The sequence below is a fragment of the Schistocerca serialis genome, chromosome 1 (assembly GCF_023864345.2).
Source record: "Schistocerca serialis cubense isolate TAMUIC-IGC-003099 chromosome 1, iqSchSeri2.2, whole genome shotgun sequence".
Lineage (NCBI taxonomy): Eukaryota > Metazoa > Arthropoda > Insecta > Orthoptera > Acrididae > Schistocerca > Schistocerca serialis.
This window is the reverse complement of record NC_064638.1, coordinates 865,565,023-865,591,296: the sequence shown is the minus strand read 5'-3', so window position 1 is coordinate 865,591,296 and position 26,274 is coordinate 865,565,023. Positions and strand designations below refer to the sequence as shown.

At 38.1% G+C, this 26,274-nt stretch overlaps 1 protein-coding gene across 1 annotated transcript in view; it reads left to right on the top strand.

Annotated features, from left to right (window-relative positions):
• The window catches only part of LOC126485553 (Parkinson disease protein 7 homolog), a 118,645-nt gene that overhangs the window by 89,994 nt on the left and 2,377 nt on the right, over positions 1 to 26,274 (top strand). Inside the window, exon 3 of the mRNA XM_050108883.1 lies at positions 4,135 to 4,204. Coding sequence (XP_049964840.1) covers positions 4,135 to 4,204 — 70 coding nt within the window. The remainder of the gene's footprint in view (positions 1 to 4,134; positions 4,205 to 26,274) is intronic.

The following is a 26,274-nucleotide window of genomic DNA, read 5'->3' as shown; positions in this document are numbered from 1 at the left end:
GACACTTAGAAGATGCAACAAGTCCACTAAAGAGATAGCTTACACTACACTCGTTCGTCCTCTGTTAGAATAATGCTACGCGGTGTGGGATTTTTACCAGGTGGGATTGACAGAGGGCATCGAAAGGGTGCAAGAAAGGGCAGCTCGTTTTGTATTATCACGTAATAGGGGAGAGAGTTTGGCAGATATGATACGCGAGTTGGGATGGAAGTCATTAAAGAAAAGACGTTTTTCGTCGCGGCGAGATCTGTTTACAAAATTTCAGTCACCAACTTTCTCTTCCGAATGCGAAAATATTTTGTTGAGCCCAACCTACATAGGTGGGAATGATCATCAAAATAAAATAAGAGAAATCAGAGCTCGAACAGAAAGGTTTAGGTGGGTTTTTTTTCCGCGCGCTGTCCGGGAGTGGAATGGTAGAGAGATAGTATGATTGTGGTTCGATGAACCCTCTGCCAAGCACTTAAATGTGAATTGCAGAGTAATCACGTAGATGTAGATGTAGAGGGAGGGTGCTGCCAGCGGGCAGTTTGGTCCATCTATCAAGTTTTCGACACATGTGCAGAATAGTTAGAGCGCGCTATATATTGCGGAACAGTGGACATTTTCGCCAGTCTGCGACGGCTCGCCTGAAGATGACTGGCAGGTGGCCAGTTGAAATATTGTGCGAGATATTGAATGACAACCGGCTGCAAGCCCGAAATTTGTTTGAACTTTCTCTAGATTGCCCATGATGGTGTCATGTGGGTGTCCATGGCCATGCTCCAGATTTTAATATTAGAGGCTAGTCTATAAGCAATTTGTTGGAGGTATTGGTTGACAAGAGTGGAGATTTTTCACTGGAAGGACAGTTACTAATTACAATGGTCAGGAGGTCAAGTTTATGGATCTTACTGGTAGCATGTTGTCGGCAAGGCCAGATCTGGGTGCTATGAACGGATGACAGACATTCAGTGGGGTAGGACTGTTGTTGATGGGTAATGGTGCTCTGAGGTGGGAGTAGTAAAGAATTAAATTTCAAACCTGCTATCGTCGCTTTATAAACTTCTTTCCTTTCGCTCAGCCTGCAGATTCTCTTTGTATAGTGTGTTGGCTTTTATAAAATTTTTTTCTCAGCTATTATTGTTGCCATTTGATATCATGGCCTGATAAACCATTTAATAGTGGGCTCACATCTGTTTCGTAATAAAAGACGGATGGATTTAGGAATAGATTACCAATTTCTGCTGCACCATGTCCTCGTATTGTTTTTGGTGATGTTACTATGGGGGTCAAACCAAAGATTGGCATCAATAGCTCTAAGTGCCCTCAAGCATAACTGTCTGAGGTTTAGTCAGTATTGACATCATGGCGATAGACTACCTCTCAATTATTTCTAATAAGCCTTGTTAGTTTCCTCTGTAATTGCTTCATACAGATGAAAAGCATACTATCCCAATTCATAATGTTACCATAATTTGCCACTTAATACCATAAACACACAAATTCTCTCACTTTCACACTGCAGATGCACTAAACCTAAAATCCTAATTAGCTACCACTTTTACTGCAACTTTTTAATCAGTAAAATGTCAGATTTTGTGGCACTTGCAAATTTCAGCTATACAGTTTATGGTTATAGTGTATGGGGACATATACAATGTATGTATGTATGTGTGTATGTATGTATCACAGAATCAAAATTCTCATCTTGTTGCTCTGAAGAGTTGAACAGAGTAGAACAGATTTCCATTGAATATATTTACACAACCAGGGATGTGTCATACCCACAAAATAACAATGTACACTGTTTTGCAAAACTTACGGACAAGAATAACTTTCGCATATGTTACGGCCAAGTAACATAGCTTGAGGAAACTTGGACAATACATAGAAAGAACTGCTACAATATAGCACAGAGGGTAACTGGAAGAAATGCACAATGAGACAAACATAAATGACAGTTTTATTCAAAGACAATAATTACACCACAATTCATGATAATTCCCTGAACATTATAAATGATAGTACATAGGTTCTTAATAGGATGTGTGATCACTGCAGATGGCAATGCGTGCTCTGAAATGTGCTCCCATGCTGGCCACAAGGTAGGTAGGGCATGCCATTACTCTATCTGTGCGACAATGCTGGTGGCGATTGGTGTATGTGGATGTGCTGCAATAAATCTCCCCAACCCATTCCACATATCCTTGATGGCATTTAATTTGAGGGAATGGGCAGGCCAGTCCATTTGCTGCATATTCGCGGAGTACAGTGTCACAATAATGTTAACTGTAGAGTGTACCATGTTCAAAGATTTTAAGGACAGTATGCTGTAAGGGTGTAAATGTCTATGGTGTCGAGGAGAGTTGGTGATATGGACCCTCGGTGCTGAATTGAGATTGTGAGATCATGCATGTTGGTGTTCATAGGAATATATAAGGCCGAGAATTGAACCTTGGAAGACTATGTCTAAGTAATAATACTTATAGGTAAAAGAAAATTAGGTTCTGTTCAGATTGGTGTCGTGATTTATGGTGGAGATATTCTAGGAGTGCTGGACAGCTGCTCATAACATCAGAGCAGGCAGGAGCTTGGAGTCTACAGAGCAAGTTCGTCCATGTTGAAGTTCTGCAATTATAGGACTCTTGAACCCAGGGAGATCTATATATATAACAGAGGACTGAATTTGACTCAGAACTATGAGTGTCTGTTTTTATTATTAGCTGATTGTTTGAAGTTATTGTCAATTGGAAATTGAATCTATTTGTAATGGGGCAATAAAACCTGTTTGTGAACCCACTAGCAGCTGTTACTGCATAATAGTAGTCATATTGCAGAAAAAGTCTGATGCCAGGTGAAGTCCATCTGAATCAAGTAAGAAAGTTCGCTTCAAGGCAGAGAGAACCCTCACAACCCTCATACAACATTATGCCTCCCAAAACTGTAACACTTGGATCACCAAAATGATCATGTTCAAGAACATTCCTGTCTGCATTGTGTGTTCAAACATGTCCACATGCACCAACAACCTTCCAGCATTGTCAACCGCACTAGTGGAGGAATGGAATGCGCCACCACAAGAGCTCCTTACCAACCTTTTGGTCTGCATGGGAGCACGGTGCAGAGCGTGTGTAGCTGTGTGTGGTGATCACACACCCAGTTAAGTACCATGTTCCACCTCTTGTAATGTGCAGGGGCCCACCATGAACTGCAGTGACTTCACTGTAATTATTGTCATTTCTGTTCATCTCATTGTGCATTTCTTTTAGTTATCTTCTGTAGTGTATCAGTTCTTTCTCTATATGCTCTACATTCATTGAGTTATAATAACAATGCATTTCATTCAGCTGTGTTACTTGGCAGTGACACATCAGCACACCAGTGATTTTGAAATTTCAAAGGGTTGTGATAATTTCAGAGTTAGTGCTTTTTTCATATTTGTGAAATATGTTTTCCTGTAGTATGTATATCTATGTTGCTGAAATGGAGGATGTGCAAGGAAAACCCAAAATTGTTAATTCCCCATTTTAAAGGTGAAATTCGCCATGGAAGATAATTCTGTGGTTCAATATACACAATTGTTAAAGTGAATCGCATACAGCTGAATATTGGTGGTGCATAGGTATACTTACAGCTTAAAAATTCACACTAGCCTTCACTCTTCTGCTAGTCGGCAGATACATTCATCAGTATGATCTTTCTCACCAATTATTTGTTAGTGTCAAACACAACCAAAATAAATGTTTACTATATCTCTGTAAATAATTAAAGCATAATGAATGTAATTAAATTTGTAGATTGGAAAATTAAAAAGTACCTATGAGACAAATTTTTGTTAGACAAAATTTCTCAACTTTTTTGTTTTATTGATATCTGCTTCACTGAAACCAGTGTGTGAATAATCCTGGAGATGAATTATGCTGGTTATTGTCTCTGTCAGTGGCTTGAAATTCTTTTGACTGGATAGCTTCTTCATTTTTTTTTATCAGTCATTTAGGTAATGTAAATATTGTAATATGTGACTAATTGACTGTTGATTTGTAAAAGATGCCCACAAATATGTGTTTTAGCTTTATTGTGCTGAAATAGTCTGTTATTTCTGTGTGATGATGTGGAGGTATGTTATTAAATGTATTTTTTTTGTGATTTCAGTCAAACGAGGTTGGTTCATTGTTGAAGGAACAGGAAAAATCTGGCCGTCTGATAGCAGCAATCTGTGCTGGTATGTTGAAATCAAATTTAAATCAAATTTATATACATATAAAAAAAAAAAACTTCAAATAGTTTCCACTATTGATTTCAATGCAATGCACATAAGCATTTAATTTTTAAGCTCCTTTCGCTCATTTACAATTTTGACAAATTGTTTGCAAAATTTGTTCCCATTGGTTCTGAATCATAGGAAGAAGTTTGTGTAATTCTGACAGAAGTTGGCAGTGACAGAATGGATCAGTGAACCTAACAGACCTGCAAATTTATCTTTTCTTCTTCTTCTTCTCTCTCTCTCTCTCTCTCTCTCTCTCTTTCTTTTCTTTTCTTTTCTTTTCTTTTCTTTTTACTGAAGCTGTTCTCCTTGAACCCAGAGGCACAGCTGTATGATTGTGGAAAAAGACCTGTTTACAAGGCCAAAAGACTAATTGGCAATACGTATTGACACCTTGATTAGAAGTAATGACACAAACACACAACAAAGAAACAGCCTTCAGTTACACTTTTAAATCAGATTAGAGTCACTATTTTTTCCATAAATTCAGTGTGAAGAGGTCTTAGAGGATGTGGAAAATGACAAAAAAACCTAAAATATACATTTACATTAAATAGTATGGTTATATTATTTCACCAATGGTATGTAAAAAGTCAAAATTTTTGTACATTTTTTTCATTTTCACATTATCTAAAATACTTAGTACAAACATTCAGTGGATATGTCAAACCTGACCACCATTTACACTCTTAATGTACAATTGCACAGTGGGAGAAGGGCAGTGTCTGGCTGCCTCTCCAACATCTTTCACCACTGCAGTATTCTGAGAAGTTGTGTAAGATGGTTACAATCTGAAGGTCATGGCAAAGTGGAAGCAACAGAAGGCATGTCTACAATACAAAGGGATAAATATTAGGAGGTGGATATTGCAGCTCACTTTCATAAATTGGGTTTTTACAGTAGGATTCATTTACAGCTTTTTGTGCTTCTATCACTGCAGTAAATTTATATCTCAAATGAGTTATTGTGTTTAATGATAATAACAATGACTTATGGGAATTTAACTCTTGAGGTCTGATGTTAGTATATTTACACACAATTGAATTTTACAATTGTGATATACCTGGAACAATGGTTCTGTGAAATATGTTTTATTCATCTCATAACATACATAATTTCAGAACATATGTCTGATGTACGAGGGTCAGTCAAAAAGTAATGCCTCCTATTTTTTTTTCTACGTTTAATTGTCAGGAAATTTAAATGCAATTACATAGGTTGAAAACCACAACATTGAGGATCATTTTGTCACTTTTCAATGTAATCTCCGCCCATCTCTACAGTTTTGGTCCATCTTTGAACAAGGGCATGTATCCCAGCACGGTAAAAATCACAGCTCTGCTTCCTAAGCCATTGACGCACGGATGTTTTGACGGCCTCCTCATCTTCAAAATGAATCCCACGATGAGCTTCTTTTAGTGGCCCGAACAGATGGAAGTCTGATGGTGCCAGGTCAGGGCTGTATGGGGGATGAGGCAAAACTTCCCATCCAATTTTGACAATCTCGTCAGAGGTGTGACGACTGGTGTGTGGTCTTGCATTGTCATGCAAAAGAAGAACATCTGCCATTGATTTTGTTGGGCGAACTCGCTGAAGACGTGCTTTAAGTTTGTTGAGGGTTGTGACGTATTGAACAGAATTTATTGTGCATCCCTGCTCCAAAAAATCAACCAGAATCACACCCTCTGTATCCCAGAAAACTGTTGCCATAACTTTCCCTGCCGATCGCACAGTTTTGAATTTTTTCTTCCTCGGCGAGCTTGTGTGACGCCACTCCATTGACTGCCTCTTTGATTCGGGTTCAAAAAAATGCACCCATGTTTCGTCCCCGGTCACAATTTTTTTCAGAAACTCATCTCCCTCCAAACGGAAGCGCTGCAAGTGTTGGGAGGCTATTGTTTTCCTTGCCTCTTTATTCTGATCGGTTAACATTCTTGGAACCCACCGTGCACAAACTTTTGAGTACCCCAATTGTTTAATAATCGTGATCACACTGCCTTTACTAAGAGAAATAATGCGACACACTTCATCTGCAGTCACCCGACGGTCACCACGAATGATGTCATCAACGTGCTGAATGTTGTGTGGAGTCACTGCACTCACCGGCCTGCCGCTCCGCTTTTCGTCAGTCAACGGTGTTTGCCCTTCAGCTTCCTTACAACGACGAACCCATCGTCTAACAGTGCTGACATCCACTGTCACAACACCATACACCTTCTTCAGTCTTTCATGAATGCGTATGGGCGTTTCACCTTCTGCATTCAAGAATTCAATCACACAACGCTGTCTCAAACGAACATCGATGTCGGCCATCTTACAAACTTCTGCTGTGCTGCCACCTGTTGACACAGAAAGTTACTACTGCAGTGGATTGCAGAAGAAGGTTTGAGGAATGGCGCCAAATTCAAATTTTTCACTTAACTTAATTTCTTTAAGTAGAAAAAAAATGGGAGGCATTACTTTTTGACCGACCCTCGTACAAGAGACATGTCGAGGTTACAATTTGATTATTTGAAATTTTGTCACACGTACAATATTGCCTGGTGAAGAATTTACTTATTTAAAATTTGTCAAGCTTACAACATTTACATCCACTATAACCATCGTAATTTTTATTCCATTATTGGGTTCCAGCTCAAAGTCTCACTTCATCTTTCATGAAACCTTCCACTGAGTAGTAGCATCTTTAAATGAGAATAATCATATAATTTGCTTTTTGAAATATTTATCTTCATATGCATGGAGAGCTGCATCAAACCAGTCTGGACTGAAGACCACAACAACAACATCATCATCATCTTCTTCATATTTATTATGCCACACCCTTTTATTTTTTTGTGAATTCTCATGGCTACATACTGACGAGTGTGAGCACACAATTTTAAGTGATGTGAGGTGAGCAGTGTGTTCAATATGGTTTTTCTGAAAAGATCAGTTCTGCTGCATAGGAAAAGAATCACCTCAAAATGTGGTTGGAAAGTGTATATATGAAGAAGGTAGACACAAAACTTAACGACACAATGCGCTGCATTACTGGTTCCATCAAATCAACCCCACGCCACTGGTTACCTGTACTGAGTCACATCCCTCCACCTCACTTAAGCCGGAAACAAGCGCTACTGAGGGAGGCCAAGAAAATCTCTGCATCACCCTCTCTACCACTGTACTGGGAATTCTGTCATCCGCCACAGCAACGATTGCGATCAAGAAGACCAGCAAGTGTTGCTGCAGGACAACTCATCGTGGATGGTTTTGATATAAATGAAAGCTGGAAGCATGAATGGTCAACAACAAAAAATTAGGAACAAGAGTCCATCACCTTGATCCCACAAAGAAGCGAAAAGGTTTTGACCTACCAAGGAACCTTTGGTGCCGCCTTAACAGGTTAAGGACTGGACATGGTTGTTGTAGTTACTTCAGGTACAAATGGGGCTGGATCAGTTCACCAATGTGTGAATGTAATCAAGAAGAGCAGACAATTGAACATTTAGTCCAACACTGTCCACTTCATTCATACCCTGGAATTCCTGATGACTTGTTCACTCTCACACCCAGGTTTAAAAACATGCACTTTAAGGTTTAATCTTGTCTAATATCATATGTATATTGTATAAAATCATTTGCTTTATATCAACTGTATATTGTATGAAATCACCATACGATTAAATAAAATAAATAAATAAAACCTCAAAATGTATAAAAAGGGGAAAGTTAATATTATTAGGTGTTTAAATAATGATTGACATGATGCCCAACATTTTCTGAGTTTCCCCAAAAAAATATGTCATATCTAATAACAGGTTCAAAGTATGCTATTTTCCTGGTGCCCAAAAGAGTGGGACTGGCAAAAATTTTCACTGTAAATGCAAGGCTGTTTAATTTATTTACTAGTATTCTATATGTGAATTCCAACTCAAATTTCTTTCCAAGTTTATTCCTAGGAATCTGACGGAGTCAAGTTCTTCCATTTTTTGATTATTGTGAATAATACAGATTTCTTCAGGTTTTAACTGTTTGCTTTTAAACTCATCATGTGGAGTTTTGAAATGTTTATCCTTAAGCCATTTAGATTGAACCATGTTTCCTAGTTACTTAACGTATTCATGATACTCTGTGGCATGTTGTCAGAATTTTCATTTTCAATTAGGACAGAAGAATCATCTGCAAAAAGTTTAGATGAGTATTTATATTGAGAGGCAAGTCACTTACATAGAACAAGAATAAAATTGATCCAAGGAAGCCAAATTGGTTATTTGAAATAATATCATACTGTGGGATGAAACTTTGTATCAATAAGGCAGTAATTTTTTCAAATATTTTTGATATGACTGGGAGTATAGAAATGGGGTGAAAATTTCTCATATCTTTTGAACATTTTTTTTAAACAATGGTTTTACTTTTACATATTTCAAGAAATCAGAGAAGGAACAGTCCTCAAATAATTTGTTTATTATGAGAGAGAGAGAGAGAGAGAGAGAGAGAGAGAGAAGACCTTGACTGCTATTGCCTTTCAACCTAAAACTATTTACTTTCTGCTCATAATTTGCTTCATCTGAATCAGAGTTTGCTACATTTATGAAGTACTTGTTGAAGCGATCATATATTTAAGCTGGTTTTACAACAGATTTTTCCAGTTTTGAAATGTCTTGCTTGTAATTTTTGACACCTAATTCAGACTTAACTACAGACCATACTGCTCGTTTTATTTTTTTGCCCTAGAGTGAATTTATTATTTGCGATTTGTTTTGAAGCTTTCACAATTTTTTTAAAAATAGTTTTATAGTTTCAAACATATTTTACAAAATCAGGATCTGTGTTGTAGCTGGTTGAGCAGCTTCCTTTTTCTATCACTGAAAATTTTTATTCCTGGTGTGATCCATCTTGACTTATTTGATATTTTATTGCAATATTGTCTTGGTGGAAAAGTTTCATTACATGCCTAAAGAAAACTGTTTAAGAATACAACCAAACACATGGAGGTACGAAGTACCGGGTGAATCAGTCTTGCGCAAGAACTTTTGTTAGAGGCAAACTGTTTGTTGATACTTCCCGGTGACACTAACACCCTTTCATAATCGAGTAATCTATTATGTCTCTGAGAGGTGGCAGGGTGTAGGCACTCGGCAGCATTCGTATGTAATGTGTGTTGCCTATAATTCAGTCATCCGTTCTGCATATGAAGTGCGTAGGCTGAGCTTATAAAATATCTTTCTCCACTTAGAATCACTCATTATTAAGGTTTTCTTGTTGTAAATAACTGTACCAATATACTGAGTAGCTAGTATGCAGATGCAGCACACCAGGTTAGTAGACCCTGATAACTTGGTGAAATCTCGTCACCCCAGAACCAGCAAATGCAATAAAATGACACCTAGCATCACCAGGCCACATCAGTGAAGTTTTTGTCTCTAACAAAAGTTGTTCCCCATGATCTATCACCCCCTAGACATTTGACCCAAGGACTTCGGAATGATACTGGTGAGACTTGTAAATTTCATAAAAATGTGGGGGAGTTTGCATTCATAAGATATAGTAGCCGTTTTTGTGTTCAGTCAAGGATATTTTTAATGATGTAATGTTTTTACTAGCCTTGTAGGTTTTAGACTGAACAAACAGTCTCTTGAGAAAGGTTCTATGCTGTTGGTTTATCTGTCTTAACTAGAATTAATGGGGTCTAAAATCCATAAAAGTGTAATAAACCAGTCAAAATGGGTTTTGAGCTGTAAGAAGTGTTGTGTTAAGGTCTAAAAATATTCCATGTCATTGATATGAAGTTTGTTTCCAAACATTTAATTTATGTTAGAAAGCATAATTCATGTAAAATCAAATGTTTTCTCTCTTGTGTTGAGAAGTTTGCAGAATTTCAAAAATTGGTGATGTCAGTCATAAAAGTGAGGCCAATAAACCACGCAGGATCACAGAGATGAGTGTCTTCTTGTCCACATCTGTCTGGAATGCTAACTTACCAGAAGACTAGTTTGTCTCTGTGGCTGCTATTGTAATGGTGGAAAAATGAGTACTTTCTCTGGTGATATTCAGTTGCAGCCTTCCTCTAACCCCATCCCTCCACTTAACTGCCCTGTGTGCTTGAAGTTATGGGAAGGAGCAAGCTGGGGTGCAGATGTCCAGGAAGACTGTTCGGCCATGCCTGATATAAATAGTAAAATGCATAAGATAATAACCAAATATCATCTAAACAAAACTGTTCACAAGGCTTACTTAGGTAACCTCAGTTCTGCACTGATGCTGTGTTGATTTTTGAGTATTACATAGCATTTAGTGAACAATATATACACAAGTTAGTCAGCTAAGGAAAAAAAATCACAGCTGAGTGCTATCTGTTGGGAGGGCAGACAAACTTGCGGTTCCAGAAGAGGGACAGCAGCCTTTTCAGTAATTGCGGGGGGCCAACAGTCTGGATAATTGACTGATCTGACCTTGTAACATCAACCAAAATGGCCTTGCTGTGCTGGTACTGTGAACGGCTGAAAGCAAGGGGAAACTACAGCTGTAATTTTCACCGAGGGCAGCTGTGTTGTATGGTTACATGATGATGGCATCCTCTTGGGTAAAATAGTCCTCCACTTGGATCTCCGGATGGATACCACTCAGGAGGATGTTGGTATCAGGAGAAACAAAACTGGTGTTCTACAGATCGGAGTGTGGAATGTCAGATCCCTTAATCAGGCAGGCAGGTTAGAAAATTTAAAAAGGGAAATGGGTAGGTTAAAGTTAGATATAGTGGGAATTACTGAAGTTCGGTGGCAGAAGGAACAAGATTTCTGCTCAGGTGAATACAAAATCAAATAGGGGTAATGCAGGAGTAGGTTTAATAATATAAAAAAATAGTAGCATGGGTAAGCTACTACAAACAACATAGTGAATGCATTATTGTAGCCAAGGCAGCCACGAAGCCCACACCTACCACAGTAGTTACAAGTTTATATGCCAACTAGCTCCGCAGATAACAAAGAGATTGAAGAAATGTATGATGAGATAAAAGAAATTATTCAGATAGTGAAGGGAGACGAAAATTTAATAGTCATGGGGGAATGGAATTCAATAGTAGGAAAAGGAAGGGAAGGAAAAAGTAGTAAGTGAAAATGGAATGGGGGTAAGGAATGAAAGAGGAAGCCGCCTGGCAGAATTTTGCACAGAGCATAACTTAATCATAGCCAACACTTGATTTAAGAATCAAAGAAGGTTGAATATGTGGAAGAGGCATGGAGACACTGGATGGTGGCAGATAGATTATATAATGGTAAGACAGAGATTCAGGAACCAGGTTTTAAATTGTAAGACATTTCCAGGGGCAGATGTGGACTCCGACCACAATTCCTTGGTAATAAACTGTAGACTAAAACTGAAGAAACTGCAAAAAGGTAGAAGTTTAAAGAGATGGGACCTGGATAAACTGAAAGAACCAGAGCTGCAGAGAGTTTGGGAGAGCATTAGGGAACGATTGACTAGAACAGGAGAAAGAAATACATTAGAAGAAGAGTGAGTTGCTTTGAGAGATGAAATAGTGAAGGCAGCAGAGGATATCAAGTAGGTAAAAAGTAGAGGGCTAGTAGAAATCCTTGATGTTGAATTTAACCAATGAAAGGAGACAGTATAAAAATGTAGTAAATGAAGCAGGCAAAAAGGAATACAAATGTCTAAAAATGAGATTGACAGGGAGTGCAAAATGGTTAAGCAGGGATATGGTTAGAGGACAAATACAAGGACATAGAGGCATATTTCACTAGGGGTAAGATAGATACTGCCCACAGGAAAATTAAAGAGATCTTTGGAAAAAAGAGAACCACTTCTATGAGTATCAAGAGCTCAGACGGATTCCAAGCAAAGAAGGGAAAGCAGAAAGGAGCACATAGAGGCTCTATACAAGGGCGATGTACTTGAGGACAATATTATGGAAATGGAAGAGGATGTAGAAGAAGATGAAATGGGAGATACGATACTGTGTGAAGAGTATGACAGAGCACTGAAAGACCTGAGTCGAAAGAAGTCCCCAGGAGTAGACAACATTCCATTAGCACTATTGATAGACTTTGGAGAGCCGGCCCTGACAGAATTCTACTATCTGGTTAGCAAGGTGTATGAACAGGTGAAATACCCTCAGACTTCAAGGAGAAAATAATAATTCCAATCCCAAAGAAAGCAGATGTTTGTTTGGAGTGTAGCCATGTATGGAAGTGAAACATGGATGATAAATAGTTTTGACAAGAAGAGAAAAGAAGCTTTTGAAATGTGGTGCTACAGAAGAATGCTTTAGATTAGATGGATAGATCACATAACTGATGAGGAGGTACTGAATAGAATTGGAGAGAAGAGAAATTTGTGGCACAACTTGACTAGAAGAAGGGATTAGTTGGTAGGACGTATTCTGAGGCATCAAGGGATCACCAATTTAATATTGGAGGGCAGTGTGGTCATAGAAGACCAAGAGATGAGTACACTAAGCAGATTCAGAAGGATGTAGGTTGCAGTAGGTACTGGGAGATAAAGAAGCTTGCACAGGTTGGAGTAGCATGAAGAGCTGCATCAAACCAGTCTCTGGACTGAAGACAACAACAACAACACTGTGTAATTTAAAGAGCACCAACTGAAAATTACCAACATTGCTTATAAATGCTTGTGAACTCATGAGCTTCTTAAAAAAGGAGACAGACATGGGCACAATCTTCCTGACACCTTAAAAAAAGAGGATGAATTGGCATTCAGAAAATCCTAGTGCGAGCCTGCAAATTGATTTCAGAATCGCAGTGTACGTAATTCGCTGCACATTCTTCAAACAACAGGTAGTAATTTACTTAACTTCAAAGTGTCATAAACAATCGTTTGAGAAAAATTGCATGGCGAAAAAACTTGTAAATCTGAAACCTGTAGTTTTTAGTTTTTTATGACAAAAGTAAAACATTTCCAGATAAACTGCTTTCACAAGGGATGCACCCCTGATTTGTTTATATAAGGAAGGTTTTTCAGCAGTGAAGCAGATGTTCAGCTTTCTACACACACACACACACACACACACACACACACACTCACACTCACACTCACACTCTCTCTCTCTCTCTCTCTCTCTCTCTCTCTCTCTCTCTCTCTCTCTCTCTCTCCCCCCCCCCCCCCCCCACCACCCCTCCTCTCCCTTCGAATATTTGCACTGGTTGTAAACACGTTAGTTAAATCAGGATTTGCTGGCATCATTTCCATGGGTTTCCAAATGCCAATTACACGCGGAACATATAACATTCATGCCTCGTAAGAAGTTTCCTAGTGTGCACTGCTTACTGCTTCAAAGAAACTAACTGATACCTTTAGACAAGTATAATTAGCGAACTCTTATGACAAAACCAATGGCCAATGACTTCGTAGACCATGACATTCAACTTCTTCGCATACATCATCAACAGAAAATCTGCTGCTGTCTGTATGTGTGTGCCCCCAGCCACTATTGCCTAGCACATAAATTAGTCTGTTTAGGAATTTAGTACACCAACCAACAGAAAAATATTGGCCTGTGAGCTGAACTATCTGAGTAAAGTTCACAGCTCCTGTGTTATATATTAATACTGAGCAAGGCACAAAACTGATAAATCTGAGTTCAGGAGGGTAATTAACTTCCTAGTGGTGAGCAACACAGACATGTGCATTCAGCTCTTCCCACATAATTTTGCGAGTGCCCCTTTTATCATGTCGGGCATAATTTTTGGGCTGTCTGCACAATGAAAGTTGCATTTCCTATCAAATCGTTCTCTGTTGCTCTGAAATATCAGAGGCTTCCATTTTCCCTCAAATCTCTTTCTTTCGCTGTGAATCATTGGGAGCCGCATTGTACATGTTGTTGAATCTCAACCAGATACATACAGATATATTTCCTCATGCCAGCAATTTTGTATGGAACCTTGCTTCAAGATATACACTCATAAATATTATCAATACGTTTCTTCTGCTTTTATAACATTGAACACAATATTTGCATTTCCTGTATTATGTACATTAAATGTCAATTAAAAATCAATTCTAAATTAAGTTTTTGGTTTTCTTGTTACATTCTGTTTATCCAATCTTTACAACTATTCTGATTATCAAGTTCATATGCCCCATGCGTTTGTACAGATAAATCAGAAAATCTTCCGCTATTGGAGGACGAACAGGCCACAAAATGAGTGTTTTAGGAAGCTGCTCCAAGGCAAGTTTCCTGTGTTCATGACATGAATGAAGAATACAAAACATTCATTAACAGTATTCTCACCTTTCTTGAAAGCCTTTTTCCCCCAAAAGTAACTCCTATCAAGCTGAAATCTTAAGACCTTGGATTATTCAAGCTGTAACAGTATTTTGCAGGAAAAAAGGTGAACTGAATCTGTCAGTAAGTAACAGATTTGATGTTCCTACTACAACTCTTTACAAGAAATATTGCAAAATATTGAAGACAGTAATCCACAGATCAAATCAAACCCATTATGACGTATAATAAGGGAAAGGTAGCAACTTAACTATAGAGGACTGGTGTGAGGCAAGCAAAAACACATAATAGAAAACAGTTATCACTAGCTTTTGAGTTCTTTCTCTTTTTCTAGCAAAAGTACACGCAACCACACTGACCCCCCAAGTACACACCTGTAGTAGCGGTAACACTAAATGCCTGTCTTTGCCTTATTTTACGCATTTTCCACCTGGGGATTTGCATTATTGTTATACAAATGAATTATGAGAAGAGGATAGGTACATCAAGCAACAAAATTAAGACAATATAATGTTCTTTCAACAGTAATGTTCCTAGTTGGTACATTTGTTTTGCTTGTAAATGGTACAAACATAATAAATGAAGTATATTTTTAGAAAAAGCTATTAATGGAATTTTTGTGTACATTAATAAACAGTTTCTAGGCAATTCAGTGTTATCACACTTTGTGAAAAATCTCTCCTTACACAGTTCAGAAGATGGAAGAGTTCCACGCAACATATCCATGAAATGCAAGGACAAGCAGATTGAGTGTGGATTTGCTCTGTTAAATTTATGGGATTACAACTTAATAAACTAGTTGGGAGGAGCATACCACAGAACATAAGAAAACTTTGTTCATTATGTGAAGTTGTCAAAAAAAGCTGGCATACTTTGTTTACTTTAATTTCTTAAGTTGTTGTTGTTGTTGTTGTTGTTGTGGTCTTCAGTCCAGCGACTGGTTTGATGCAGTTCTCCATGCTACCCTATCCTGTGCAAGCTTCTTCATCTTGAAGTTCCTACTGCAACCTACATCCTTCGGAATCTGCTTAGTGTATTCATCTCCTGGTCTCCCTCTACAATTTTTACCCTCCATGCTAACCCTACAGTACTAAATTGGTGATCCCTTGATGCCTCAGAAAGTGTCCTACCAACCGATTCCTTATTCTAGTCAAGTTGTGCCACAAATTTCTCTGCTCCCCAATTCTCTTCATGACACTTAAATCTATACTCGATGTTAACAAATTTCTCTTCTCCAGAAACACTTTCCTTGCCATTGCCCATCTACATTTTATATTCTCTCTACTTCGGCCATCATCAGTTCTTTTGCTCCCCAAATAACAAATCTCATCTACTACTTTAAGTGTCTCATTTCCTAGTCTAATTCCCTCAGCATCCCCCGATTTAATTTGACTACATTCCATTATCCTCCTTTCAAGACACTATCCATTACTTTCGACTGCTCTTCCAGGTCCTTCGCTGTCTCTGACAGAATTACAATGTCATCAGTAAACCTCTAAGTTTTTATTTCTTCTCCATGGATTTTAATTCCTACGCCAAATTTTTCTTTTGTTTCCTTTACTACTTGCTCAGTATACAGATTGAATAACATCGGGGATAGGCTACAGGCCTGTCTCACTCCCTTCCCAACCACTGCTTCCCTTTCATGCCCCTCAACTCTCATAACTGCCATCTGGTTTCTGTACAAATTGTAAATAGCCTTTTGTTCCCTGTATTTGATCCCTGCCACCTTCAGAATTTGAAACAGTATATTCCAGTCAACATTGTCAAAAGCTTTATCTAAGTCAACAAATGCTAGAAATGTAGGTTTGCCTTTCCTTAATCTATCTTCTAAGATAAGTCATAGGGTCAGTATTGCCTCACGTCTTCCAACATTTCTACAGAACCCAAACTGATCTTCCTCAAGGTCAGCTTCTACCAGTTTTTCCATTCGTCTGTAAAGAATTCATGTTAGTATTTTGCAGCTGTGACTTATTAAACTGATAGTTCAGTAATTTTCACATTATACAATGATGTATCCAAAATGTAGCTTAATTTCAGTGTGCCCAAACAAATAATATATGAATACATTAAGTTCTATTCACACTGGACAGTGTTGCATCAAACACATTTATCCTGTTGTTAGTAGATCAAACGAAGCAGAGCGTTGATGCACACTCATTGTGGTTGTGGCTACATTGTGTTACGCAGAACTGTAGATCCAAGGAGCTGTACCATTCACTGTTAGACGACAATGGCAATCATTTTCATAGCAGTAGTTGACAAATCCATTGTAGTTCCGCCAATTTGCTCAAAATATTAGGTTGGTGCATTCGTTTGTACCATTTTGTTTTGCATGTTGGTATTCTGGTTGCTATGGGTTTGTTTATTGATTGTCATTTTTTATTTGTAGTTCACTGTTGGTACTTGAGTGTACATATTGTCATTTTATCATTTGGAGATAGTGAGTGGAGCTGTGGACACTAGAAAATGGAGTGCCAAGTGGAGAAATCGGAACATATGACATATTCTTCTGTTTGAGTTCAATAGAGGGGCGACAGCAGTTGAGGCACGCAGAAACATTTGCGCTGTGTATGGGTATAATGCCATTGGACAGAGCATGACATGAAAATGGTTTTCTCATTTTAAGGAGGATCATTTTGACATTTGTCACTCTCCGTGCTCAGGAAGCCCTTGGGGTTTGATGAAGATCGTTTAAATGCACAAATCCACAATGATTCACATCGTTGTACTTGGGAAGTGGCAAATGTTACGATTTATGATCATTCCATCACCATGAGTCATTTGCATTCAATAGGGAAGGTTCAAAAATGGGTACCACGTGATATAAGCTAATCACAAAAATCAGCAGGTGGTCATATGTGCAAATCTGCTTGCTTGTCATCAGTTGGCTCATGTGTTTTTTACTAGTGGTGAGAAATGGTGTCTCTAAACTAACATAAGAAAAGAAACTAGGTTGAGCTCAAATAAAGCAGCAACTCCTCTTACAAAGAGCTGCATGCATTCTCAAAAGATAATGTTATGCATCTGGTGGAACAGCAGTGGTGTGGTGTACAATGAATTGCTTCCCCGATGCGTAATCATCACTGCTGATATTTATTTTCGACAACTGAGATGTCTTGCGGATGCAGTCCAAGAACAGTGACCAGGAAGACAGTGTGAAGTGATGTCATTCCACAATAATGCCTGCCCGCATTCTGCTAGACTGACTAAAAACACTGTACAGGAGTTGGGTTGGGAAGTCATTCTGCACCCGCCTCATTCACCTGATCTTGTGCCCTCAGACATTTGAATTAGCTTTGTAAGTCCATTATCCCTTTGGGCACTGCAGCCATTCATGCTGTAACCTGAGCTGAGTTCTGTGTTATTATTGCCTAATGCATGCTGCTGTGTTAAGTAGTGTGCATTTGGGCTTCAGCCCTTTACTGAATGTTACTGGAATGCTTTCTGCAATGTCTCCTTCTGTTGCTTGCCAGGGATAACACCATTGTTGTAGGTGTAAAAATTTGTTTCTGACTTTAAAACCTGCCTGCGAATTAATGTCTTTTACAAAAGATGTAAATATATATTTTTCTTCAGTAGTTTCTGATGTGGTTTTGGTAGCTTATTGCTTTCAGTATACATCAGTTGTTCAGTGTTTCGTCATAGTTACATATCCATAATTCCTACTGTGCTATGTATACTCTTCGCTCTACTAAATAAAGAAGTAAACAAATTTGATTTTAATTTTCTTATATTTATTTTACATGTATCGTCAGTTACATTCTGTCAGCGTGCAGATTATACTGTTCTGTTGCATGTGAGGGATGAAAGCTACCTGTAATGCAGTTTTTCTTTATGGTATTTTTGTAATCGGACACATGTAACTTCTTATGGTGAACAAAATATACCGATTGTCTGTGACATCTTTTTCATATATTGATGTTTGTTGTAAACCACATTATAAACTTTGTAACTTCCATTTCATTGTGCCTTGAGACTTATTTGGTAGCTTCAAGAATGGTTTTCCTCCAGACTGATTAAGTGCCTAATCACTGTTGGAGGGCTGACTGACTGACTGACTACAACAAGTAAGCTATGCAAACCATACGTCTATGGCACAGCTCTCGTCCTGTTAGGAAATTTGACAGTGTGTTATTTCCAATAACTTCTTGTCCATCTGCCGTGCAATTAGTAATATCTAATAACTTTGATGTAACTTTTGCAACCAGGTATATACAATGTGTACAACTTTGCTTCCACCGTTTGCGAATAAGTGGCGACAATGGTAAGTAGCAGTCGAAAGAAACAGTTCGCAGGCATCAGGCAGTTAGCTTGGACCTTGGTCAACATCACGTGATTCAAACATTAGTCAATTTGTGTCTGCATCATAAAGTTGTTCTTGATTGAAAATGTCAGTTTACGAGCCTAATTCTCGTCATTTGCGGGAGGTGTTATTGTTTTGTTTCAGTATGAAGAAAACAGCGGCTTAGTCTCATCGAATGCTCTCAAGTATGTATGGTAAAGACACTGTTAGTGAAAGAACATGTCGTGAGTGGTTTCAATGCTTCAGGGACGGTGATTTTACTGTGGTAGACTGGCATAGTGGTGGAAGAGAGAATGTTTTCAAAGATGTAGAATTGGAGATATTGCTGAGTGAAGACTCGCGTCAAACCAAAAAAGAATTGGCACAATTAGTGGGAGTGATGCAGCATGCTATTTCAAAACACCTCAAGACCATGGGCATGATTCAGAAAAAAGGAACTTGGGTCCCGTTTGAGCTGAAACCAAGAGACGTTGAAAAGCGTTTGTGAACAGTTGCTTCAGAGGCAAAACCGGAAGGGATTTCTGCATCACATTGTGACCAGGGATGAAAAATGGGTTCATTATGATAACCCTAAAAGCAAAAAATCATCTGGATATCCCGGCCATGCTTCCACATCAATGGCCAAACCGAATAATCACGGCTCTGCATTTGGCGGGACCAGCTTGGCATTGTGTACCATGAGGTGTTAAAACTAAGTGAAACAATCACAGGTGCTTGCTGTCGAATGCAATTAATGCATTTGAGCAGAGCATTAAAAGACAAATGGCCACAATACATCGAGAGGCACTATATAGTGATTTTTTAGCATGGCAACGCTTGACCCCACATTGCAAAAGAGGTCAAAACGTACTTGGAAACATTAAAATGGGAAGTCCTACCCCACCTGCCGTATTCTCCAGACATTGCTTCCTCAGACTATCACCTGTTTAGATCAATGGCACGTGGCCTGGCTGACCAACACTTCCGATCTCATGAAGAAGTCACAAATTGGATCGATTCGTGGATCGCTACAAAAGATGAACAATGTTTTCAACGCAGGATTCGTACACAGCCCGAAAGATGGGAGAAAGTAGTGGCCAGCGATGCAAAATGCTTTGAATGATACATGTGTAACCAATTTGTTTCATTAAAGCCTCAAATTTTGGGGAAAAAAACGGTGGAAGCAAAGTTATACACCATAAATAATATTAAATTTACATCCTTTCCTCTGTGTGTGTGTGTGTGTGTGTGTGTGTGTGTGTGTGTGTGTGTGTGTGTGTTTTTCCAGCCACAATAATTCAGCTATAGACAGCCACAAAGAATAACTGAGCAATTTATGAAAATGTACGAAAATGGTATGTTCATGTACAATTGTGCAATGAAATCTTAAAGGCAATCGAAATCCCTTGCATCAATATTTTTTATGTATGAATAATTGCATCATAAATTTGCAGTAGATAGGAAAACTCTTTTCATACAAATTTGTTTAGGTATTCGCACAGTATGTAAAGTTAAATTTCTTGGAACAACTTCTAATCTCTTCTAAATTATACCAGTAGTAAGACAAGGAGACAGTTTGTCCCTGCAATCATTCAATTTATGTTGTAAATAATTATAAAAGAATGGAAAATAGCAGATAAACAAAGGTTAATATGTAACTACATAAATCTGTATAGAATGAAAGAATCAATAAATTGTTTGGCCTTTGCAAATGATCTCATAGTAATGGATGGAACTTCAGAAAATGCAAGGAAAAGACTAAAACTTCTGAAGAAAATGGCTGAAAAGGCAGTTCCCCAAATGGACCATTTTGCAGTGTCAAGGGAACCCTCTCCACGTTTGAGTTGCTTACAGGTTGTATATATAGGTCCTACGTGAAGCCTTGTCAAATTACTGGGTGATAAGTAGTATGGTGGGGCCACCAGCAATGCTTTTGTAAACGTCAGATATTCCATGCCATGACAGATGCAAATAAATCACAAAGTTAGTTTTACTGTTGTTCACGATCTAAGTGGACTTCCATGCTACTACTTAGGGATTCTGCTCAACCTTTCATGTAAAACAAGCTAGTTCTGACTGTGTGTTCAGTGTACAGTAGATTTATTACAATTCCTGTCAATGTGGCTCCTAACAAATTTGGATCATATTTTGGCAGTTTGTGTCATATGATAGAATGATTTCCTGATGCTGATTCTTTCATTTGCAGCTTGCCAGTATGCCATAAGGCGTTGCAAGGGGCACCTGATTACCGAGATAATGATAGTTATCCAAGATTAAAGTCGATTCAAAAGTCTTTATTCATCAGTTTACAATCCTTGGACTGGTCTGTCTATTCCTGATCAAAGGTGAAAAGAGCTTTTCTGAGTGGTGAAAAGTAAAATCCAGTCTGAGATACAGCCTTTTGAAAATCTGACAAAACTGAGGAATAAATTTTTTTTTGAATTGGCTCTTATCTGGGGTAACTCCATCATTATCTGAGTAGTAAAGGCACCACTTGCACAGCCTTGTGGCATGCTGGCTGGCTACAAATGTAGAAAAAAAATCAGCATCAGGAAGTCATTCTATCATATGATGCAAACTGCCAAAACATGATCTAAATTTGTGTGACAAGTTTTATGAACTGCTTTGACAGCAAATTAGGATAATTTATAAATTATAGAGTGCAGCAATCAGTCTCTCTCTCTCTCTCTCTCTCTCTCTCTCTCTCTCTATCTATCTCTCTCTATCTCTCTCTCTCTTTTTTCTCTCTCCCAACAAATCCAGATTTCAGCTAGCACCTAACCATTATCAATGCACTATTTTTTAATCTCCCTGTTGTTCGGGTGTCAGTCAGTCAAAGAACTGTGGTTGCTGACCGAACAACAGGGAACTAACATGCATAGAGATTAAAAAATAGTGCATTGATAATGGCTAGGCACTAGCTGAAATCTGGATTTGCATAATTTATAAATTACGTAAGTTGCTGAGTGCACCCACTTTCCTGATGGAAGGTAACCTGATGAAATTGGGATAAATTTGCTGTGCACCAAGAAAATGTTCAGTAACCAAGCTGTTGCATCTAAACAGTGGAGCAGAATCACCAGACTCTAATATATTAGTCCCCTTAGAGTATGAGCAATGGTAAGCAAACTTCAGTTATTTGTAACTGTTGCAACATAGAAAAATTGGCCTTTACAAAAGCATGGCAGTTGCCCCCATTGTACTGCCTATCAAGCTGTAATTTGGCATGGCTTCATGTATCCTGTCAATATTTCACCAAAAGGGGAGTGTGTTGAATGAGGACCTTTTTTAAATTTAGGCCACTTGACATGATTAATTCAAATGTTTTTTGAGTAGACAGATGACATGTGACAGTAACTCACCAAGAATTTTCAAAATGAAGTATGGAAACATCAAAAAAATAGACACCTATAAATATAAACACCTCTAAATATAAACATAAAAAGTGAAAAAGAAGCAGTTAAAGTCAATACTGGAAAAATGAAATGAATGTACATGAAAGTGGGAAATCTTTAAAATAAGAATGCTTTATAAAGATATTAAATTAAGGCACTATAATGCAGTTGCAGTTGTAAAAGTCATTTATGGATCAAAAGCAGAACTTTAATCGGGATGCAAAATAGCATTAGAACGTTTGGAAAAGATAGAAAGAAGAATCTTGTGCTCTATATCAAATACAATAAAGAATAATGATGATTGGGCTTTGAGACCAAATAATGACATGTACTATGAAATGGCATGTTACACTCTGTGGATACCTAGAGAGAATGAAGGAAGACAAACTAAAAAAGATGATCTACACATTCTTCCAAAATGGGGAAACAGAGAAAACAGGTGGTAAGGCAAGAGAAAAAGTACTTGGAATAAATGCAAATTGAACAGGAGATCTTACTCGACAAAGACAAATTCAGACTAGAAGTCAAGAAATTCAAAGGTTTTTCTGGACGATAATACAAATAGAAAAACCAATAGAAAAAGAAACTGGAGTTGAAATGTCAGGTGAGAGAAAAACAGGTCATTCTGAGAAAATCATAGTTTTGGAGAAAGATGAAAGAAAAGCGAAATAAATAGTTCCAACATAGTCCTTAGTTGGCTTGAAATGAAATTATTGTTGTATATCTTAAGCATTGTATGCTGTATTTTTACTTTTTTGTAATTCACAAATGAAATAGACATCACAGTATTTCAGACCTCCTGTCTGTGTATTTGTCAACACAGTAATTATCCAGAGGGGACCTTCAAAGTTTTAAAGTAGATGGACAAATATTTTTACACACAGTTTCTGTATTTTTATCCTTCCCTTTGACCCAGGCTTTGGACTGGATCTGCCGAGGTTAAAAACACTTTTCTTATCTTGCTTTTTTATTTTATCTTTATTAGAAACATTTTGATTCTCATTAGTATAGTTTCATCTGTTCTGTGGCAGTTAATAGTTTATCTTCATGTGGTAATACTCTAAACAAGGTACGACATGCAATGATAATTTGCATGATTTTGCACTCTTGCCCCCGGTAGCTGAGTGGTCGCCGCGAAAGAATGGCAATCCTAAGGGCCCGGGTTCGATTCCAGGTTGGGCTGGAGATTTCCTCCACTCAGGGACTGGGTGTTGTGTTGTCCTAATCATCATTATTTCATCCCCATTGATGCGCAAGTCGCTGAAGTGGCGTCAAATCGAAAGACGTGCACCCGGCAAACGGTCTACCCGACGGGAGGCCCTAGTCACATGACATTTACATTTATTTACCCCATATGTCAATGCATTTTCTGTTTGTTTCCAGGAAGCCATGCATCTCCATGTTAGCATAGCTTTCTTGGAGTTGTTATTTGTTATAACATTTGGAAAATGACCCCTCACAAACCATAGAAAATTTTCATCATGCCACCTTTCCCTGCCAGATTCTCTGCGACTGTCAAGTCAAGAACGTCAAACCGGAACATTTTACAGCATTTCACTGTCTTCTGTATTGACCTAACAGAGCTTATCAGCATGTGAGAGTGGTCAGCTTCTCCCATTTAAGTTACATCCTACAATGCATTGTGTTTTCTTAATGTTATCTCCTGTATTCCTGTTGTTCTTTCTTGTCTCCAGCATTTTTATGATATTACACAGGGCCAACATTTTCTTTTGTCACACCGCTTAATGGCAGGTAGTTAGCATAAATTGATTAAAATAATCAATATTTGAAAAATAATATAATAGGACAGATAAAAATATCTACTTGCCATGCAGCAGCAGGAAAGACACGTAACAAATATGTGAAAACATGTGAGTTTTTGGAGCCAGTGGCCCCTTTTTCTTGCAGAAGGGAAAGGAAGCAGGATGAATCCAGTAAGTCTCCCCTGATCTCTGGTTCTTGGCCATGTTCCCATAAACTTTCCTGTTCCTAAACCTTGCCAGAGATTTCCCTCATCCCTCTTCCCTTCCCTTCCCTTCCCTTCCCTTCCCTTCCCTTCAACCTTTCTGTCAGGAGGAGGAGCCACTGGCTCCAAAAGCTTGTGCGATTTTACATCTAAAATGGCAAATCCAGGATGGAATAATGACAACATTATGAAAAGGGTAGATTATAACAACAAAAACAATCAATTATAAACAAAATTATTTAATTGGACAGATAAAAAAAAGTCAACTCATAAAGTGGGGGCAGAACACACACAGAAAAGACGGTTGTAGTTGGCAAGCTTTCTGAGCCAGTGGCTCCTCCTTCAGGCAGAAGGGTTGAAAGGGAAGGATGAGGGGTGAAGGGAAAGGACTGGAGAGGTCTAGGAAAAGGAGTAGATTTTGGGAAAGTCACCCAGAACTGCGGGTCATGAGAGACTTACTGTATGGGATGAGAAAGAAAGACTAATTGTTGGGGACTACATCGGATGAGATTTGAAAACCTGAGAGCTTCAAGGTTGAAGTCAAAGTAATATGTAGACAGAGATTACTGCTTAAACATCATGCATGAGTTAATAAGAGTAAAAAGCTAAGAGCATTGTACATAACAGAGGTTGGAGGGGGTGGTGGAAAAAAATAGATGGGAAAGACAATGAAAGAGATAGAAAACTAAAAGCTGAGACGGAAAAAATTAACATAAATTAAGGCCAGGTGGGTGGCAAGAACCAAGTACATGTTGCAGTGCTAGTTCCCACCTGCGGAGTTCTGAGAAACTGTTGTCTGGGGGAAGAATCCACATGGCACATGTTGTGAATCAGGCTCAGAGGTCACGAAAGTCATGTTGTAGAGCATGTTGTGCAACTGGATATTGAGAGTTGCCAGTATACACCCTCTACCTATGCCATTTCATCTTAATTGATAATTTGGTCGTAGTCATGCCAGTGAAGAAGGGTGAACAGTGTTTTCGTAATGTTTACCTGCAAAATGACACATTGTATACCAGCTGTTATGTAAACACTGTTTGGCCTTCTACATCAGCTTGACTACCACCAAATTATCAATTAGGATAATCCATCCACACTGTCACTCTTTGAAATTATCTCTGTGATCTCTTCCCCTGTGCAACCACAGTGCCTTGTCATTGTTTATGTGCTGTAGTATGGCTCTTGTTAAAATTAATTTTACACTTGGGTTGTTATATTTTATCATTGCAAAAATTGTTAATGCAAATCTTAGTTCAAAAACGAACAGTTTAGACCTTATAAATTTATACTTTTGAGAGGTTCTGTGGGACTGTTTTGTTGACTAGTCCAGCAAGTAAATGTTAATGTTAATTACCAGATAACAAATTTCTAAGAATAAAATTTCGGATACAATTTACCTTTTCAAAAATATTTTGTTGTTTGGAAAATAAAGACATAGCACAGTAAAAAAAATTACATCACATATACTTGAAATATATTACAAAGTTTTTACTGCATAACTTCTAAAAACAAGCAGCTTGTCCTTTACCAATGTTTGAGTATCAGCCAAAATAGTGTTCCATACATGCTGAAAATTCAAATTCTTCCCATATTTGTGTGTGTAGATTTATTATTTATTTAATGAAGCATGGTTTGTAGCTTTTGAAAACTGCATATAAAAGAGGTTTTTGAACTTGTAACTTTTTTGTTAGCACTCATACTACCTATTTTGCTACCAGTGATACATTAAATTGCTTTTGAGAAAAGTAGAGAACTTTTGCATGTTTTGTGTACCAATTATTACTTCAAAAATATAAAGTAAGGTAGTTACTTCTTCATTTGCAGGTACGTGTCTGCAGTCCTGATACATATTGAACTACCTGCACCACAGTACCATAGCATGCCATGAGAGGAGCCTATTCATAAAGTGGAGATGCATTGTTGCATGATTTTGTTTTGGCACCAGTAGTGCGCTACTGTTCTGTGATGTCGGACTTCAGTGTGTGCCAGGATTGCAGACATGTCCGCAAACTAATAAAAAAATGAAATATGTAACTTTTTTTTTTTTTTTTTTTTTTTTTTTTTTGACAGGAAGACTAAATTTTATGTCTCTCTTTGTAAACTACATTGTACCTTTAAGGCAGTTTCAACATT